Source organism: Eufriesea mexicana, unplaced genomic scaffold (genome assembly GCF_001483705.2).
Source record: "Eufriesea mexicana isolate 0111107269 unplaced genomic scaffold, ASM148370v2 scaffold10620, whole genome shotgun sequence".
NCBI classification, from domain to species: domain Eukaryota; kingdom Metazoa; phylum Arthropoda; class Insecta; order Hymenoptera; family Apidae; genus Eufriesea; species Eufriesea mexicana.
Window position 1 is genome coordinate 106,485 of NW_016918268.1, and position 17,689 is coordinate 124,173.

At 46.7% G+C, this 17,689-nt stretch overlaps 1 protein-coding gene across 1 annotated transcript; it reads left to right on the top strand.

Annotated features, from left to right (window-relative positions):
- The first annotated feature begins 16,530 nt into the window (after window positions 1-16,530).
- On the top strand, window positions 16,531-17,669 carry LOC108553483 (N66 matrix protein-like). The gene is made up of 3 exons (XM_017908389.1): window positions 16,531-16,910; window positions 16,962-17,256; window positions 17,661-17,669. The coding sequence occupies exons 1-3, from the start codon at window positions 16,531-16,533 to the stop codon at window positions 17,667-17,669; spliced, it is 684 nt and encodes a 227-aa protein (XP_017763878.1).
- Window positions 17,670-17,689: the final 20 nt, after the last annotated feature.

Below are 17,689 nucleotides of genomic sequence, written 5' to 3' on the forward strand. Positions count from 1 at the left end.
AACTTACCGAACCGCTAGAGGGTAGTCGTTCAGTAACGTAGCTACAGATTTTCCTACCTGCTGTATTGACCATTTTATGGACATATTCTACAGTTACTTTCTTTCCTTTTTTTCAATGCGTTATACAGATTGTTCGATCATCAACTATATCGATGCTCTTTATCTTCACCACGCTTATCGCGTACTAAATGCATGGGTACAAAAAGGATAGCGAAGAGAGACTTTTAATTTGTTTCCGCGCGTATGCGTATGCATGCGCGCACACACACGCAATCGCAGGGAGTTGAGATGACGCGAGATAAAATTGTAAATAGTAAATCGCGCGGAAAAGAGAAATTTATGAAGCGACAAATGTAAACGGAATATTCGGAACTGTCGAAATAAGGCCAAGAGTACATTACGATTAAATAAAACGATCGTCCTATCAGCTGTTGTCCCGTAACGAATAGCTAATGACTTTATAGATTTTATATTGACCAATTTATCGGATGATGATTCATCGAGTAACGATGTGTAAAAGCTTGCGTAGGTTGGAGTAGTTGCCGCGTAAATATAACTAACGATAATATTAAAAAAGAAGAAACGCGCGCGATGAAACTGTGTTTATCCGCGACAGTATGTAATCTGCGCGGGGCAACTGTTGGTATTTTTGCACGATTTCAAAACGGGGTACACAATTTCACATGTGGACATCGAACTGCATACTTTTGGTTTTCTTCGTATTCGTCTTTGTCCATACGAGTTGACGCGCTGAAATCGAGAACAGAGGGGATTCTGTTGAATACGCGTATCAAGAAGCGTAGCAAAGAATAGGGAAAAAGAAGCAGCGCGATAAAAATATAAGAAAGAAACGCGCGACGATGAAAACGTAGGAATCGTATCGCTGGAATGCTCGGTACAAAAGGAAAACGTTAAGTACATTTTGGACGTTTGTATAGAGCAATTAGTATTTACAAAGAGAGGGTAGTCGAGGTAGAAAGTAAGTTTGGAACGCAGGGGGAGATTGAACTGGAGCAACGGCAATGAAAGTAGGAAATCGGTGTAGAGAGGTAGAGGGCAGATAGATAGGTAGAAGGCGTGCGAGAGAGAGAGGAGTGAAAAGCGTAGCGTGCAAGGGGGTTGACGAGACCACATGCTGCGAATACTCTTCTCGCGTACTGTCCCCTATCTTTCCCTCTAGTCTCGCTCTCTTTCCTTCCCCCCTCTGTGCTTCATGCTCCACGTTCCCTTTTCCTTCGCATCCCCCTCGCCTATTGCTGTTCGTCCTTTCTTCTTTCCACTTCTCCGCACACAGTGTCACAGCCCCTTCCGATCAACTCTCCGACGCTTCGACCAGGCTTCTGCAACGCCCCACTAACGCGCTCAACCTTCCTCCCATTTTTTCAATCACACTTTTCATCTTTCTTTTCCTTTCTTTTTCCTTCTTCTTCCTTTTCCTTCCTTTTCCTTCCTTTTCCTTCCTTTTTCTCTTTCTCCCCTCGGACAAGTTGTAATTTCTAGTCTCGTCGTGTTTCTACGCGTCCTACGTAAGTTTATCCGAAAATTAACCGTAATTAAGCGTAGTACGTGGTATATATTAAACAGTTGATCTCGGCTTTGTATCGCGACGAAATAATCACCGAAGGATCACGAGAGCCACCGTTTCGTGTAGCGTGCACGTGTAAGGCGTGCCATGTACACGAATGGACAAAATGTACATTCGTTAGGGAGACTCGCAAAGGAAAAAATGTAACGAGGTATATAACGGTCGAGAGACACAGCGAGAAAGAAACTGGAGGATGAGAGAGACAGGGAAGATGAGGAAACTTTCGATGGTAGTAAATATTCGATGTCGAGAGAGTTCTTGATCGTTGAAATTCGTCAAATTGTAAATTGATCAATTGTAAATGAATATTGCGGAAAGTAAAAAGAGCAAGCTTATGTGTACGCATGTGGGAGAGGTCGGGGGTGTGGGGGAGAATAGAATAAATTTTATTTTAACAAAGATACGACGAAACACGCACGCGAACAAGCAGATCGATGAAATGTCGGTTAGGTTAGGTGATTGGAGGAAAGAAAATTTTTGGAACGAAAACGATTGCATGGAGAAATTCTACATTATAGCATCCAGGAGGATCGACAAGGCCACGCCCATCCGGATATCGATTCGTTGACAACGTTGCTTTTCGCTTGTGACTCGGACATACCAAACTTGGAACACCGAACATTGTCATCCTCTCTAATTGTTTCCTTTCGTTTCTTTCCTTTTCTTTTCTTTCCTTTTCTTTCCCTTCCTTTTCTTTCCTTTTCTTTCCACCCTAACCTGGCTTTTTCTTCGCCCGTAAAGATTTCTCGGGAATCGACGGTAAAGAGGAGAGGAGGGTAAGGGAAACGAAAGAAGTAAGATGTAAGAGACGAGAGCGAAAGTTAAACGAGCGAATATCGAAGAAAGATTTGCCTCGACTCGTGTGTGCTTTTTGGATGATACTCGAGAACGGGAATCGTTTCATCGAAGGTCGTTCGATATCGATCGTTGTCGCGATATCGATCTCGTCTGACAAAAATAGCAATATCAACCGATTTCGAGCTTCCGTGCTCTTTTCGATTCTGACCAACGCGATTAACGAGCAAACGGATTTTATTTCACCGAGCGATATCATTTTCTTTCGCGTGCTATGATTCCTTCGTTTTGCTCCCTTTCGTTGCATTTCATCATTGACGCTTCAGAAACGAGTAACCGCCGAAAGAGGTTACACGCGAGGCAGGCAGAAGGGAAAGAAAATGGAACAGGGGATAAGAAACACGACCAAGGGATGAAAGTCATTGTCTAAAAAAGTCCTATAACTCGTTATTATTGCTTTAGCGATTATTTTCCTTCTTTTCTCGCCCCCCCCCCTTCCCCCTGTATTTTATAGGTTTTTAGAGAATTTTCTTATATTTTATCGAGCAATTAAAGTATCGGTCTTATTTGCTGCTATGCGTACTTTGGATCGAATCGATGTGCATCGTAAAAAAGTACCGTTGTCATTTGTTTCGCTGCTCGTCGTATTTATGATACATCGAGCTCGAGTTGTATAAATACGTAGATGCGCGTGGTTATTATTTACCGAGATGTAATAAAAATATCATTTGGTTCTTTAGAGGATTAACGCGAATTACAGCTTTCTGCATACGTAATGTTCTTCGATAACATCCTGACTCGTACTAGGAAGGGAAATTTAATTAAATCGTCTCGAGATAAAATACCTTTATAAGCGTACGATGGTAGTATGGACGATTCCGAATTCGTTTTATTGAATCGTGAGAATAGCAAAGAGCGAAATTCTCGTGGAAAATGTAATTGCTCGTTTAAAAATTACATTATCGGAGGAATTTTTGTGTTAGGATTGTCTGGGTAGCTTCAAAAGGTCAAGTTCTTCTAAAGCTATCGTTAATGAAACGGGGAAACTGCTACGTCCGTTTGCTCTTAGCCACGAACCACGTCGTACGGTTCATTATGGGAACTAAGAATTGTCGACGAGAAAGAGATGGTACTCGAGGAGAACCGACCGAATGAGTGAGCTTGAGCGCGCACGTGTGTGTGGATATAGCGAAGGGGGGAGCAGAAAAAGCAAAGTGGCGTGGTGTCGTTGCAGAGTGGGGAAGTTGCGACGAGGAGAGATAATACGCAGGAAAGAATAAGAGCAACAGAGTAATGGAGGGAAACAAAATGTTCTGTATCAGCTACAGATGGGGTCTTGGAGAACATATATTACGAAACTGTCAAGGATCAAAGTCAATGCATATACGACGCTAATTTCGTTGTTAATAATATATGCGTATAAAGTAAAAAATATCGTATCGGTACAAATAAAGAGCGACTTACTCAACGAAAAGAGATGGTAAACGCGTCTTAAGAGATTCGTCGCGAAAAAGAAGATTTTTTTATCGCGCAATTTTCTGGCGAATTTAACGATTACGTTGAACGAGTTTCGTTCGATTTTTCCCGTTCAACTTACTGTCCGATCTACGAGGACGAGCGTTACGCTGCTAAAAATTAGTTAGCCAAAGGGAAGAAGGAAAAGAAAACAAGCTGGAATTACGACGCTAGACGAAGGAAGAGAGAGAATGAGAAAGCGCGCGCGCACATGCATACGCGTGTATGCGTTTTGTTTCGATGTATACGCGGTGCCGACAATCAGGGCTGCTTTCGGTGAGGAAAACCAGGAGGAGAAGATGGAAAAGAGAAGGAATAGGAGATGGAGAAGGAGGAGGAGGAGAAAGAGGAGTAGGGTCTTCTAGCTCCTTCGGGTTCCTTCGTGTTCCTTCGTACTTCTCCACGCTCCTTCGGCTTCTTTTCTTCTTTCCGGGTTTTGCCACGCTCACCGTGACACCACACGGCCTTCGGTAGAAGACGACGGAGGACGCCTGTGCAGAACCCTCGCCCTGCTTCTAACGGTTGGCCAGCGCCGGAAACCAACACCTCGGTGCCCCTTTCCCTATTTCTCATTTTTCTCTTTTCTATTCGTTCCACTTGTTTCCTTTCTGTTATTCACGCGAATTTACGCGTGCTTATTCTAAACCTCGAAACCTATGCACCTTGAAATTATAAAAATTGTATGAATTTTTTTATCGAGAGGTTACAATGCTCCGGAAATGCGCAGAATATATTTCGCGGTGAAGACAAAGTAATAAAAGCTTCGGGTACGCGGTAGCGAACAAATTGTGACGCGATAAAACACGATACAAGTCTAAAAGACTGAAAGACGATGCGATGTAATAGATCTCGATACGATATCGACAGGAAACCATGAATCAAATGCTTTTAAAAGTTAAAGATACGAAACAAGGAACACGAATTTAAGATGGTGTAACGAGATACGAGATAAGGAAAAGATATCGAATAAAAATATATTCGTTATCGAAAATTGCATTTATAAGAGCAATATAGAGCAATATAGAGCAATAAGCTGTTGGATCTACCGAAAATTGGACTCGTACGACGCGAGGAGGGAATATTATTCCTTTTTCACGAGGGAGCGGAATGGCAACCGAAGCGATAGCTACGGTCCTGTCCGAAGTTTGCCGAATACAGTCGAGGACGTCCGATCTTGGTGGAGGCCCGTAGCCATGTGTTGCGGTCTGCCGTGAGTGCTTTCTGACAAGGGAGGTGCGGTGTCTGCGTTTTTTCTTTACTCGTCTCAACCCAGAAAACCGGGATTTTTCGAGTAAACGGACAAGGTACGTGGAATTACGGTACCTTGGGATAATATCGATAAGATTCGGAAGTGTTCAAGTGCGAGAAAAATTCGATATTTGTAAAAGAAAGTGTATGTATTTCTCGCGCGGCGTCGGCCGAACGAGACGACGAAGAAGGAGCTCTGCTTCGTCTCTCGATGTATACACGAATCTATGCTCGGTATGTGTGTTTGTTTGTGAGAGTGCGCGATCGAAACGAACAGCACCGATCCGGAGCAGTTAAAGACCGGTAGACGTTGACGAACACAGAGGACTGAAACAGAGGCATCGCGAGTGGAAACGAAGAAAGAGAGAGTGCGCATGATAATCGTATCCTCGATAGCTGCCTGATAGAGACGCACAGGGTGCTGCGTTCGACTTCTCTGTTTCACATATACGTATCAAATACAGAGGAGCGCGTGAGCGCGAGCACACACACGCGCACAGTCGTGTACACGTACATCGCGCGCGGGTGCGCGCGCGCACAAGCATACACACGCAAAGCACGTATACACGTACTATAATTCTTTCGTTCTCGCTCTCGTGGATTCTCTGTTTCTCTCCTTCCTTTCCCTTTTTCATCCTGCTGTTTCTATCTTTCTCGATAACCTGGCTCTGTATCTTGCGTGTGTGGCAGGGTGAGCACGCGAGCAAACGACAAACGAACGAATGCGCACGGGCATGTTCGTTTCAGTGTTGGTATTAACATCCCGTTCGTTGTGTTTTGTGTATTCTGCTTGTAACGAGTGTCGCCCGGACGTATCGTAACTATCGAGAGTATGGCTGGTTGTTCCAACGGCGATGCCAATTTCGTAAGTTCTCGCTGCGCGATATCTTTCTCTCTGTTCAGAAGTTGAAGAAGAAGAAACAGAGAAGAAGAAGGAGAAGAAGAAGAAGCAGCAGCGGCTATCGAATCTATCAGGGCCGAATGTTGGTCGCGTAAAGGGGACTCGCGTACGATGTACGCGTCCTCGGACTTCGGGAAAGTGCTACGTATGTTCGTTCCTTCGTCGCGTGTCGTGTTTATCGAGTGTGACGAAAAGTGGTGCACGTTCGCCGTGTATACCAGCCTCGATAGCTAGAAAAAATCTGGGAAAGAGAGATAGCGGAGCGTGTAACATTGAAAAAGAGAGAAAGATAGGAGAGGAGCGAGGAAGGAGAGAAAGAGACAGGAGATAAAACGAGCGAGCGAGTGAGAGTGAAGGTGGACGAGCCACACCGGTTAGTTAACGCTACTACCGAAAAAGAAGAGGAACGCATAGCGTCGCAAGGGATAATCGAGTCTATACACGATGCAAAGTGCGTATAGTGCATGTGTGTGTATTTGTTTGTCATGTGTGCGCGCGCGTGTGTGCATTTAAACGTATCGAGATCTGGTCGAGCGATTCGTTACTAGTGTGCTCGTTTGTGCGTGGTTATGTAGGTGCGTGGGAACGAGGTCGCGAGGTGAATTTACTACGCGTCACGAGACACTCGACAATGCCGGAAAATTGATCATCTTTCTTGGAACTGGATTACCTCGTGAAATACACTGCCCTCGATGAATCCGTATGAACGATAACACGAACATCGATGAAAGAGAAAAAAAAGCTAGAGCTCGGGAAAAAACGGTGGATTTTTGAAACGATCCACGCGAACTTGTCCAGCCTTCGATACAAGCGCACGATGGTAAGAAGCCTGTATTTCCATCGATTCACACAACGTCGTACTTTTAATCCGTACGTCGTGTACACACTTTTATCGGGCACGTATATATTCACCACTTGCTGGTACGTGGTGTGTCGCATTGTGCCGTATCGCTTCGTCTCGTCTCGTCCCGTCTCGTCTCGTCTCGTCTCGTCCCGTCTCGTCTCGTCTCGTCCCGTCTCGTCTCGTCCCGTCTCGTCCCGTCCCATCTCGTCTCGTCTCGTTCCGTCCCGTCCCATCTCGTCTCGTCTCGTCCCGTCCCGTCCCGTCCCGTCCCGTCCCGTCCCTTCTCGTCTCGTCTCGTCTCGTCTCGTCTCGTCTCGTCTCGTTTCGTCTCTGCTCGTCTCTTCTCGTCTCTTCTCGTCTTGTGTCGTGTCGTGTCGTGTCGTATCGTATCGTATCGTATCGTATCGTATCGTATCGTAACGTATCGTATCGTCTCGTATCGTATCGTATCGTATCGTACGGTGGCGTGGCGTGGCGCGTGTGCGTAATCGCGCACTTTCGACTGTGTGCGCTTTACGTGGAGTTGTCGCGAGCCAAAGCGAAGCCGGTCGCGACGTATATGTCGCGCACACACTCTCCTACTTCGTACCGTAGCGATCCTTTAGCTTGTCTTCTTTAGAACCGGTATCGTGTAGTTCGCAGTATGATGTGCGCATTATTTGTACGCGCCATGTACGTTGTGACTACTCTTTCAATCGTTTCCAGTGTTTTTAGCACTGTTAGACGCGACACTATATTTCGCGCAATTTCATCACGGTTTACGATGCGACTATCAGATGCAACCATGCGACATAACGCGTCTTACGATCGATTACGATCACAATGGACGCGACCTCGTCTTTGCGTCTTCCTATCTTCATCTTTATTCGCCAGTTCACTAGGTCATCTTTGCGACTGAATCGATCGGTATTCCCTTTTTATTTGTTTTACGCGCATTTTACACTTTATTTCCGTCTCGTTACGATTTCATTAATCGAACAATCTGTATCGTCGTCGCTTCGAAAGATAAGAAAAGATTCGCTTGAAAAATTTTTTTTTTCTTTCTTTTCCTTTTTTATTTATCTTTTTGGCAGCAACTTATCGTGTCGCGGCAAGGTGGATAAATGAATAAATGGACAGGTAATAGAGTAAACGAAAAGCTTTCGGTATCGCTTAGTTAGCATCTTACTATATCTTTCGAGTAACCTTGCGAATAAGCGGTGTTCGGTTTTCGATTATTTCGTTTTGCCTGAGTAATTTAGGTATTAACGTAAGCTACTTGATACGTAAACGCAAGCCAGAAGATAAACAATGACCTCGTTTTGTTTTACGTAATAATACGAATTTAACGTATATCTGGTTTGTGGTATCGAAAACCTAGGGCGGCGACACTCGTTCCACGAAGGCGAGACGTTCGTTCGAAACGATAGTTTTCGTCAAGATCGATCGTCGGATGATCGATCGATCGATGCGATAACGTATGACCGTGGCGTTGTTTTTCGTGTAAACACCAATCGCTTTACAAACCGTTTCGTGGTATTATTTCTGGAAAAGCTGGTTAGAATTATTTCCATTTGCCTCGTAATAGTTGTCCATCAAACGTTTAGCGGAGTAAAAGTCGGGTTTGGAGTAAAACGATATTATTTCGATTCATCGAGTTGACCGATACGAAACGGGGAAGGAAATAGAGAGTGATGAAGAGAAAGTGAGAGAGAGAAAGAGGAAGAGAGGTGAGGTAACTAGAAGATCGTTGCAGAGTAATTAGCGGCGGTGATGGTTGGCGGGGGGGGGCAACATCGTTGCTAACCTCGAGGTGTCATTAACGAGCGGTTTGAGTCATCGCCGTGGAATAAAAAATGGACGACCGATCGGTTCATCGCGACACGATTCGCCACAGTCGAAATCACGCATCGTCTCTTTCTTTCTTTACGCTGCATTCTCAAAGTTCTTCCTTATTACGAAAGTACGACACGAGTTACCGGTCGATCGTGTTTTCTCGCGTTCGTAAATACAAGATGTCGCGCAAAGTACGAGATAGCGAATCACGTATGCTATCCATTTAAAACCGCGAATGTGTTTTAAACAGCGTGTACACTTCATTTAAAAGATCGAATTATTCATTATACCATGCTTATCGCTGTTTAAGTTTCACTTTATTTTTTCTACTCGATTATCGCTACGGAAATTAGAATAATGTATCGCCGTTTGATAGTTGCCGCGATATTTTTACCATCCGATTCAAATTTCTGGCTTTCGTCGATAAGGATAAATACTCTGCCCCCCCTCACGGTCTCACTCTCTCGCTCTTTCACACACACGGTCTCTATCGAAATAACGAGGTAGCCTATCGCGTATAAACGATGGAGAAACGATGACAAGTATAAAGTTTGTTTTAATTAGCGAGAAATATGTGTACATTGGTGTAATCTTCGGTATTGATTAAACGGTTAACTTTAGACGTGCGGTTATCAAATGACCGTGGTGTTTTTAACGATAACCTTTGTTAGATGAAATCATCCGCTTTTAATATTAGAATATTGTTGTACGTCGAAGCGAAAACGGCGATGAGCAAAGTTTCGATAAAGACTGTACTGGATGAACTACGGAAGGGTATCTGGTATGAAACTAATTGTCCTAACGCGCGATACGTTTGATCGTTTAGACGCGACGATGCGTGGAAGAAATTTCGTTTTATCGGAGGAATTACGTATTTTCGCGTACTCTCTATTCGCCGAGCTGTGTTTGGTAAACGGAAAAAGCGTAATCGCGGAAACAAACACGCGAGCAAAGCGAATCACGGGCAATACTTTGCCAGGGTAGAATGTCGGGTCTACGGGCAAGCACAAAATGGCTGCCAGCAGGAACGATCGACCGTGCGTGCGTGCGAGCAAGCGAGTTAGGAGATGTTGTTTCTTCTCCTTTACCCCCCTTTTCCATCCTCCGTTCCTTCCTACATTTCTACACGTACACGTACGTGTAGGAAAGGAACGAGAGAGAAAGATGCTCGTTTACTACTCGTACGTATGATGCCATCTCCTTGTTTTTCTCTTTAACCGTGTAATATCTTTTTTTCGTTCAGACGATACGGTATCATCTTTGCGCGTTTCTCCTTTACCTTTGCTCCTTAGCTTCTTCTCGTACCTTACGCGTACGATTAGGCCACGTAGTGTAGCATTCGTGGAAACGTGTTTTTCTTTAGCGTAGCTTTATCGTCGACATCGTTTATACGCTATCGCGTTGGATTCGTTTCTATCGGATTGATTTTATACATGCAACGCGCGTAACACGGTGGTTATCGTATTAAAGTTATCATCCGTGGTTTATTTTCTCGGTTCGTTTTTCTCGTCCTTGTTCGCATCGATGCCCGATAAAACGGCCCGATGGAAAACGAAGCGGCGGAGGAAACAGGCGAATTAGTATGAAGGCAGAGATAAAGGAAGAAGGGTGCAGTGTAGGCGGTAGAACGGAAGTTGCGTGGCAAAGCATGTGGCACAACGTCGATGGCAGTGAAATTCGTATAGATATGCCAGCGATGCCAACGCGGCTGTTCGTAGCTCTCGCAGTGTTCCACGATCACCGCATACGTACTAATTGCGAAGTATAACCAGTCGAGCTACGTTATTCGCGTCGCGTATGCACGTGCATCGCGTATATAAATCTCGACGGTAGCGCGTCTTTCTATTTTATCTTTCCTTTCCTTTCCTTTCCTTTCTTTATTTATGTCTAATATCCCACTCATCCGTATCGGACCGAGTTGATCCGCTTATCGCTCTTTTATTTCTTTATCCTATTCTTCGTCGTTGTAAAATCGCCGCGATATTTCATTTTCGTCGCGTTGCAGGTAATTGGGAGTTCTTCTATGCTCGTTGGAAAGGATCGTGTATGTAAGGGAATTGTTATTCGATCGGTATTGGATGTAACGAAGAAAACAGGGAAAGGTTGAAATGGGAATATCAGCGGAAGGATATGGACAAACTCGTACGTGTTACGGAAGGGAGGACAAGAATTCGATGTTTCTTCCTATGGAAGCATAAATGCGACAAATCGATCGTAAAACAAGACTAACGCGAAACAGCAGCGGTCGCTGAAACGTGTACAGCGAAAGCTGTGTAGTCGTTAAATTAAGCGACGTCGTTCTCCGGAACGATAAGGATTCGCGTTTGTCCCGTGACGTGTACGGACGATCGAAAAACGGTCGCTTTTTATCACCACTCTATGCGAGAGATTATCAACGGTAAACGTCAATCGGTACTTTTTCTACGATTGAAATATCAATTTTACATTTTCGACTATCGTAACGATGTCGCGTTATCGATATTCCTACGACGCGTTAAGCAAACTTTTAGCGACGCGATTTTATTTATCGACGAAGAAACGAGTAAACGAGTAAACGAGTAGACGAGACGAAACGATTCCCGCGATGAAAGAATCGAGGAGAAGGAGAGATATCGTCGATGCTTCGTGTTTCGTATGGTACAAGGGTAGGGTATACCTGTACCACATGATGATTCATCGTAGGTCCAATGACGAGCATAAAAACGTACCGTAAATTTCTTTATCTCGGAGAATTGGTAATCTCGTTGCGAGGAGAACGATTTAGTTTAATTGCTCGTCCAATCTTTTTTCGATACGAAAGAGGTTGAAGGAGGTAAAAAGCGGGAAAGGAAAGAGAAGAGCGGAGTAAAAGATGGGCGATTGTGCGAAAGATTACGGGGAAAGATTACGGCGGTGGTGGATGGGATATAGGGGTGGCTAGCTGGCTGGCTGGCTGGCTGGCTGGCTGGCTGGCTGGCTGGCGGTAGTGGGTTTCGGAGCGAGCGAGTTCACTGATAGAGCAAAGCGCGATGGCTCTCTCCGTGTTTCGTCTCACCTCGACTCATCGAGGCCTGTGTGTGCCCATCGCGCACCCCGCTTCGCCGCCGTTGGTCGGTTCGGGGCTGGCGTCGCCGGTCCTTCCCTCTCTGCCAACCCTTTGCTTCGATTCACCCCGGTAAACGTCAACTGTGTGTGCGAGTCGCATCGATCCCGGCGTGTTCGGCCATTTTCCAGCCGACTCTATCGAGCACTCCGATTAATTTATATCGACGATCGTCATCTCGTCCCGAACGCGTGGCAACGCCAAGCGTATGATCCGTTTCTTTCACCTTTCTTTCACCTTTCTTTCACCTTTCTTTCGTCCACTCCCTTCTCCGGACCAGTGCCTTCGTGGCTCGAGCGAGCTTGGACCAACGAAATACTTTGAAAATTTTCATCGATGGCGAAACTCTTGTCTGTTGGAATGTCCGAAAATCCCACTAATCAAATATAATCTAGCGGGGAATGCCCGTTTCTCGTTTCCCGTTTCCCGTTTCTTTCTTTCTTTTCCTCGTCTTCTTTATTCGTGGAATCGCTTTTCGACGCTACTTACGAGTACGCTACTTGCTATCTATCTTGCTATAATTGATAATTACGGGTAGTCGTGTTTTACTCGCGTTTAAAGACTCCGGGTCACAATCGGCGGATAACGAATGGTTTTCGCGGACACGGATCGACGAGAAGTCGGAATTGCCTTTTCATCGGGTATGCGATATTAACGGTATATACTTTGTTCGAATCGTGTTTCTCGTTATTGACGAATTACGTATGCCGGTTAACGTTTCTCGTATAGCGTCGCGGAACTGGTTTATTACGTAAGCGCAATGATCTCAAAGTTCCCTTCTAACCGATTACAAGATGCCACTCGGGCATGTTTGTCTCTTTTATCGTATACTTGATGCCATTGCCGCTGCCGTTGCTATTACGGTCACCTAACGCGTTACCCTAAATAAATAACACCGTTTTCCAACACGGGTACCGCGCGGTTTGTACGTATCTTCTACAGCGCATTCGCGGTTGGTTAATTTCCGCGACGACCGCGTGTTTGCTTTTTCGTTTTCGCACGGAAACGAAGAGCCTCAAACGCGTGTGGATAAAGGAGGAAAAGAAAGAGGAAAAGGGAAAAAGAGTGGATCGGTATATGGATAGTGTATGAATAGAGAGCGTATATAAAGAAATATAATTGGAGATTCGGTGAAATCGATTACGCGATGACACGCGATCGATGGAAGATGCAATGGTAGCGATAATTCGCAACGGGGTAATTGGAATGGTGGGATTATTGGGTAGCGGCGGCGGTATGGCGGTGGCAGTGGCCGTGTGGCGATGGTGCGGTGTAGCGTCGCCGTCGGCAGCGGAGTGTATCGAGGAGTAGGATCGGGAAGGGGAAGCGGTCGATTCAGTGAGAAGCGGGCGGTCAAGCCGATGCAGTCAGGGGATACGTCGACGATGCTCGTTCGACGGAAGTTATCGTCGTCGGTTCACTCGGCGAGTGATCTAACGGAAGCGTTAGACTGGTTCCAAACGATTCGGAGTATGGAGTGGAAAGGATCCGATTCTAACGGCCATCGCCGTTGCCATCGTCGTCGGTCTAACGATCTTTCGCGTCCTTTCGTCGTTCCGTCAAAACGCGAGGCGGAAGAGATCGAGAGTAGTACTGGTCGTTTTACGGGAGAGTGTCGTAACGAAAAAGAGTCGTCGGTCGATCGTGATCGGGAAATCGTGGTCAGTCGCGTTGGATGGAGGATTTAGGGAAACGCGATGGTCGAGCAATCGAACGGTATGCCTGAAAAGTACCCGTTTTTGACAGTACTATATTTAAAATCGTTGGATATCGCTATGGAGAATCGCGTAGCGTTATCTCGACGAATCACCGGTCAATCTCGCCGCCTTTTTTTTCTCTTTTAATCGTGACTTTTTCTCTGCCTTTATCTCTCTCTTTCTCTCTCTCTCTCTCTCTCTTTCTCTCTCTCTCTCTCTCTCTCTCTCTCTCTCTCTCTTCCCCCTGTATCTATGTTTCCTTTCCTTCGTCTGAAATACCTCTGTTGGACGGTTGGTTGAAAGGAGAAAGGTATCTCGAAGCGTGGTATAATTTGTCGCACGGAGAATAATTTGGTACGAAACGGTCGGGGACCGATGGGAGCGTACGTCTGGCGACGAATAACGATTCTCTTGGAACCGTGTGTAGACGCGCGTGGAAACGTCGGCTGAAACCGTAGGTAAACGAGCTCGCACGCTTTTTACGAGGAAGTTACACGATACGCGCACGAGAACGATCCATCGGCTCTCTTGCCTGGATACTCAATGAAAACCAGTTCGCAATTCATTCTATCCGTTACTCGAATGAACGTTGTGTCGTACGAGGGAGAGAAGGATCGTTGCTAGCGATTCGGAAGGGACAAAGCGATTGGGGAACAGTCGGAGTAGCAGGAACAAGGGTTTGCCGTGGTGGGGCTCGCAGCGAGTTTCGGCGAGACGGTGGGGGGTATATATGTTGTATATATCCGAATAAGGGAAGACCAGCGCGACTAACGATTGGGGTACGGTAAACAACGAATGACTTTGTCTGACGCTCTCGAATTGGCGATCGAGAATCTGCTGAATCTGCTGAATCTGCTGAATCTGCTGAATCTGCAGAGACCGTATTCTGTTTCGTTCTGCGAAAGAAATCGCGTCTATGGTTTGCAACGTTGGATGGACGAGCGCGAGATTTGAAAGTTTGCAAGCGTAGGTTGACGAGGTTGCGAAAATGAAAGAAAGACCAACGTCGCAGCGTTCGGAGGCGTTTCGTTTCGTCGGTTTTTCGCGTTTGGGGTAAATTGGTAAAAATCTCGGGAGAGAGCAGAGTTTACCGTGCGAGATTAGGACACGACTGGAGTAAGAAGGCGGTCGTAAAGTAAAGCTAATACGCGGGAAACGGAGAAAGTAGAAGACGCGCGGAAGAAGGAGTGGGTGGTAGGAGGAAGGCGGTGGGGCTTGACGAATACCTCTGCGACTCTCACGCGGTTGATCGCGTCGCCAACATTGACGACGGGACGAAGGACGGCGGAGGGTACCGGGGTGTGATTGGATCACCGCCAAATGCCGCCGGTAAAATTAATCGTTCCCTGACACGAATTCCTCTCTAAGTGGGAATATCAATTTGTGGGCATGGAACGACGATCAGGAGCAACGACGTTGACAACGGCGCTCGATGGGAACACGGACTGTAGAGAGAGGAGGCGGAAGAGGAGGAGTAGAAAAGCGAGATGATAAAACGGGTTCGCGCGATTCGTTCGCCCGACGTTCAACGCTTTTAACGCCGTCTCTCCGTACCTTTTCCTTCTCTTCCCTCCATCTCGATCTCTTTTCGATCCCGTTCTTTCCGAAACAGCGACGTTCGCCTGTTCGTATCGCTGTGTCTCTTTCATGGCTTCCTTTCACCGGTTTTTTTATCGTTCAGCGGTACGTGGACCGATCATTGGCCATTTCCCAAACGTTTGTTCGAAAGGTACGTCGAAACGGAGACTAGCTGCGCGATAAATAGACGCAGGGAGAGAGCGAGAAGGGAACCGCGAAAGAAACGATGCAGACATCGTGAGAGTACACGCTTCAAAGAATCCTATTTGTTTTTTCATTGCAGATCAAAATTTTGGCAAACGATGGAAGTACGGTCACCGTTTTAGCGGCAAGTTGGAAAGAGAAATCACGTTGCGGGTTCATGCTTCGTAAGAGGATCAAAGGAAGATTCGTCCGGAGCGTCTAATCGAGTAGAGTAGTCGATCCTCGGGGAAAAAATACCGTGTGGAAACACAGAGGAGGAGCGGAAGAGCATCGAAGCGACATGCGAGATAAAGGGACGTAAGAGCGCAGGTCGACGACGACGACGACAACGATAACGACAACGACGAGTAACGGACAACGGGAGAAGGCGATACGTCGAGGATCACCGAGGTGAGCGGTTGCTATCGAGATCAAGAGAAATACTAAGGTGGTGAAAAAAAGAAGGGAAAAGAAAGGGAAGGGTAAGAAAGAAGGAATCAACGATAGGAGAGGGAGAGAGAAATAGAGCGGCGAGTCGTAAGAAGAAGAAGAAGAAGAAGAAGAAGAAGAAGAAGAAGAAGAAGAAGAAGAAGAAAAAGCAGCAGACAGAGGAGGCAAAGAAGAAAAGAATAGCGCGAGCCGGAGAAAGATTCAGTTGGAGAGGGCGAAAAGAGGGAAAAGAAATTGGCGCGTGTCTCCCGTGACGAGATCGCGGGAATTGGTGGAAACCGGTAAGCGACGCGTGACCGCGTAAGGAAACGATCGAGAGAGAGAGAGAGAGAGAGAGAGGGAGAGAGAAAGAAAGAAAGAAAGAGAGAGAGAGCGAACGAGCGAGCGAGCGAACGAGAGGTAGAAGGGTAAAAGAGGGAACCGCGGCGGTTACTTTGGGAGGGCAAAGCAAAGAGCGCGAGAGAAGGATTAGGATTGATTAGAGGTCTCGAGGGGGAAAAAAAGAGGGAGAGATAGAGAGAGAGAGAGAGAGAGAGAGATAGAGATAAAGAGGGGCGAAAAGAAGGAAGAGGAGGCGGAGAGAAGGAGGAAAAGCTCGGGAGAGGAGAGAAAAGATCGGAAAAGAGCGAAGGCGGATCCAAAGTATCGGGAATATCGGTGTTGGAGGGTAGCCGCGAGACGATAAGTGATGTGTTCGATGAACGTGGCGCGTCTCGTGGGCGGTGGTCGGGGTAAAACGGACGCGTGTTGCGCGTGGTGCCATTGTTTGGAATCGGTGAGAACAGGCGGGCAGTTGGTGATCAGGCTGGCGGGCACCGGGGAAACGTTTCAAAGGGCATGGCGACCACGCCACTAGGCGGTCGCCTCCCTAACGTAAACCGCAAAGGACCATCTCCGTTTATCGGTGGTGGTGGTGGCAATAGCGTAAATTACGGCATCGGTAACGGCAACAATAACAACAACAACAACAGCGGTGGCAACGGTAACAACAACGGAGGCAGGAACAACGCTATCAAGAACAGTCACCACGGAAACAGCGGCGGCGGTTGCAACAATAACAACAACAACACCAGCAACCACAACAACAACAACAACAATCACCACACGAATAAGAACAATAATCACCTTGGTCATCGTAGCGGTAACTACGATAGCAGCGGCGGTATCAACGGTGGTAACTACGTGGATAGCAACGGAAAAACCGGTTGTACGATCGAGTGCGGCAACAACAACAACAATAACAACAACAACAACAACAACAACAACAGCAGCAGCAGCAACAACGGCGGCATCAGTTTCGTTGGTGGTAACGTCGGGAACAATCACGGACATCGCAACGGTAGCAACGGCGCTAGCGGCATCGGCGGCGGTAAACACAACGGCGGACGTATCGTTGGCTGTAACGTCGGAGGAGGCGGAGGAGGCGGAGGAGGAGGAGGAGGAGGAGGAGGCGGAAACAACTACAACAACAACAACAACAACAACAACAACAGGGGTAGCAGTAGCAGCAACAGCGGCAACATCTTCGGCGACAACAACGACAGCAGTTTCGTCGTCGTCGTTGTCATTGTCGTCGTCCTCGTCGTCGTCGTTGTCGTCATCGTCGTCGTTGTCGCCGTCGTCGTCGATAGGAACGACAGCGGCGGTAACGAACGGAGAAACGAGCGTAGCGACGAAAGGTGGACACTCGTCGAGAAAACAGGAACGCGGGTTAGCGGCGAAAGATCATCGAGAGCATAAGCATCATCACCATCATCATCACCATTATCATCATTATCATCATCATCACCATCATCATCATCAAGGTCGAGAGAGATCGTCGTCGTCGTCGTCGTCGTCGTCATCGGGACAACAGCGCGAGCCTAAAACAAGCACGGTGGCTGCGAACACCGATGAGCTGGATCCGGCCGCGTCGAATGCGACCAATAACTTCGAGTACGACGACAACGAATGGGACATCGGAATAGGAGATTTGATAATCGACCTTGATGCGGAC

Bases quoted from the DNA above. Each gene is read 5' to 3' on its own strand.
- LOC108553483 (XM_017908389.1), top strand. From the start codon at position 16,531: ATGGCGACCACGCCACTAGGCGGTCGCCTCCCTAACGTAAACCGCAAA. The intron at 16,911-16,961 runs GTGCGGCAACAA...CAACAACAACAG, and splicing joins AAAACCGGTTGTACGATCGA to CAGCAGCAGCAACAACGGCG.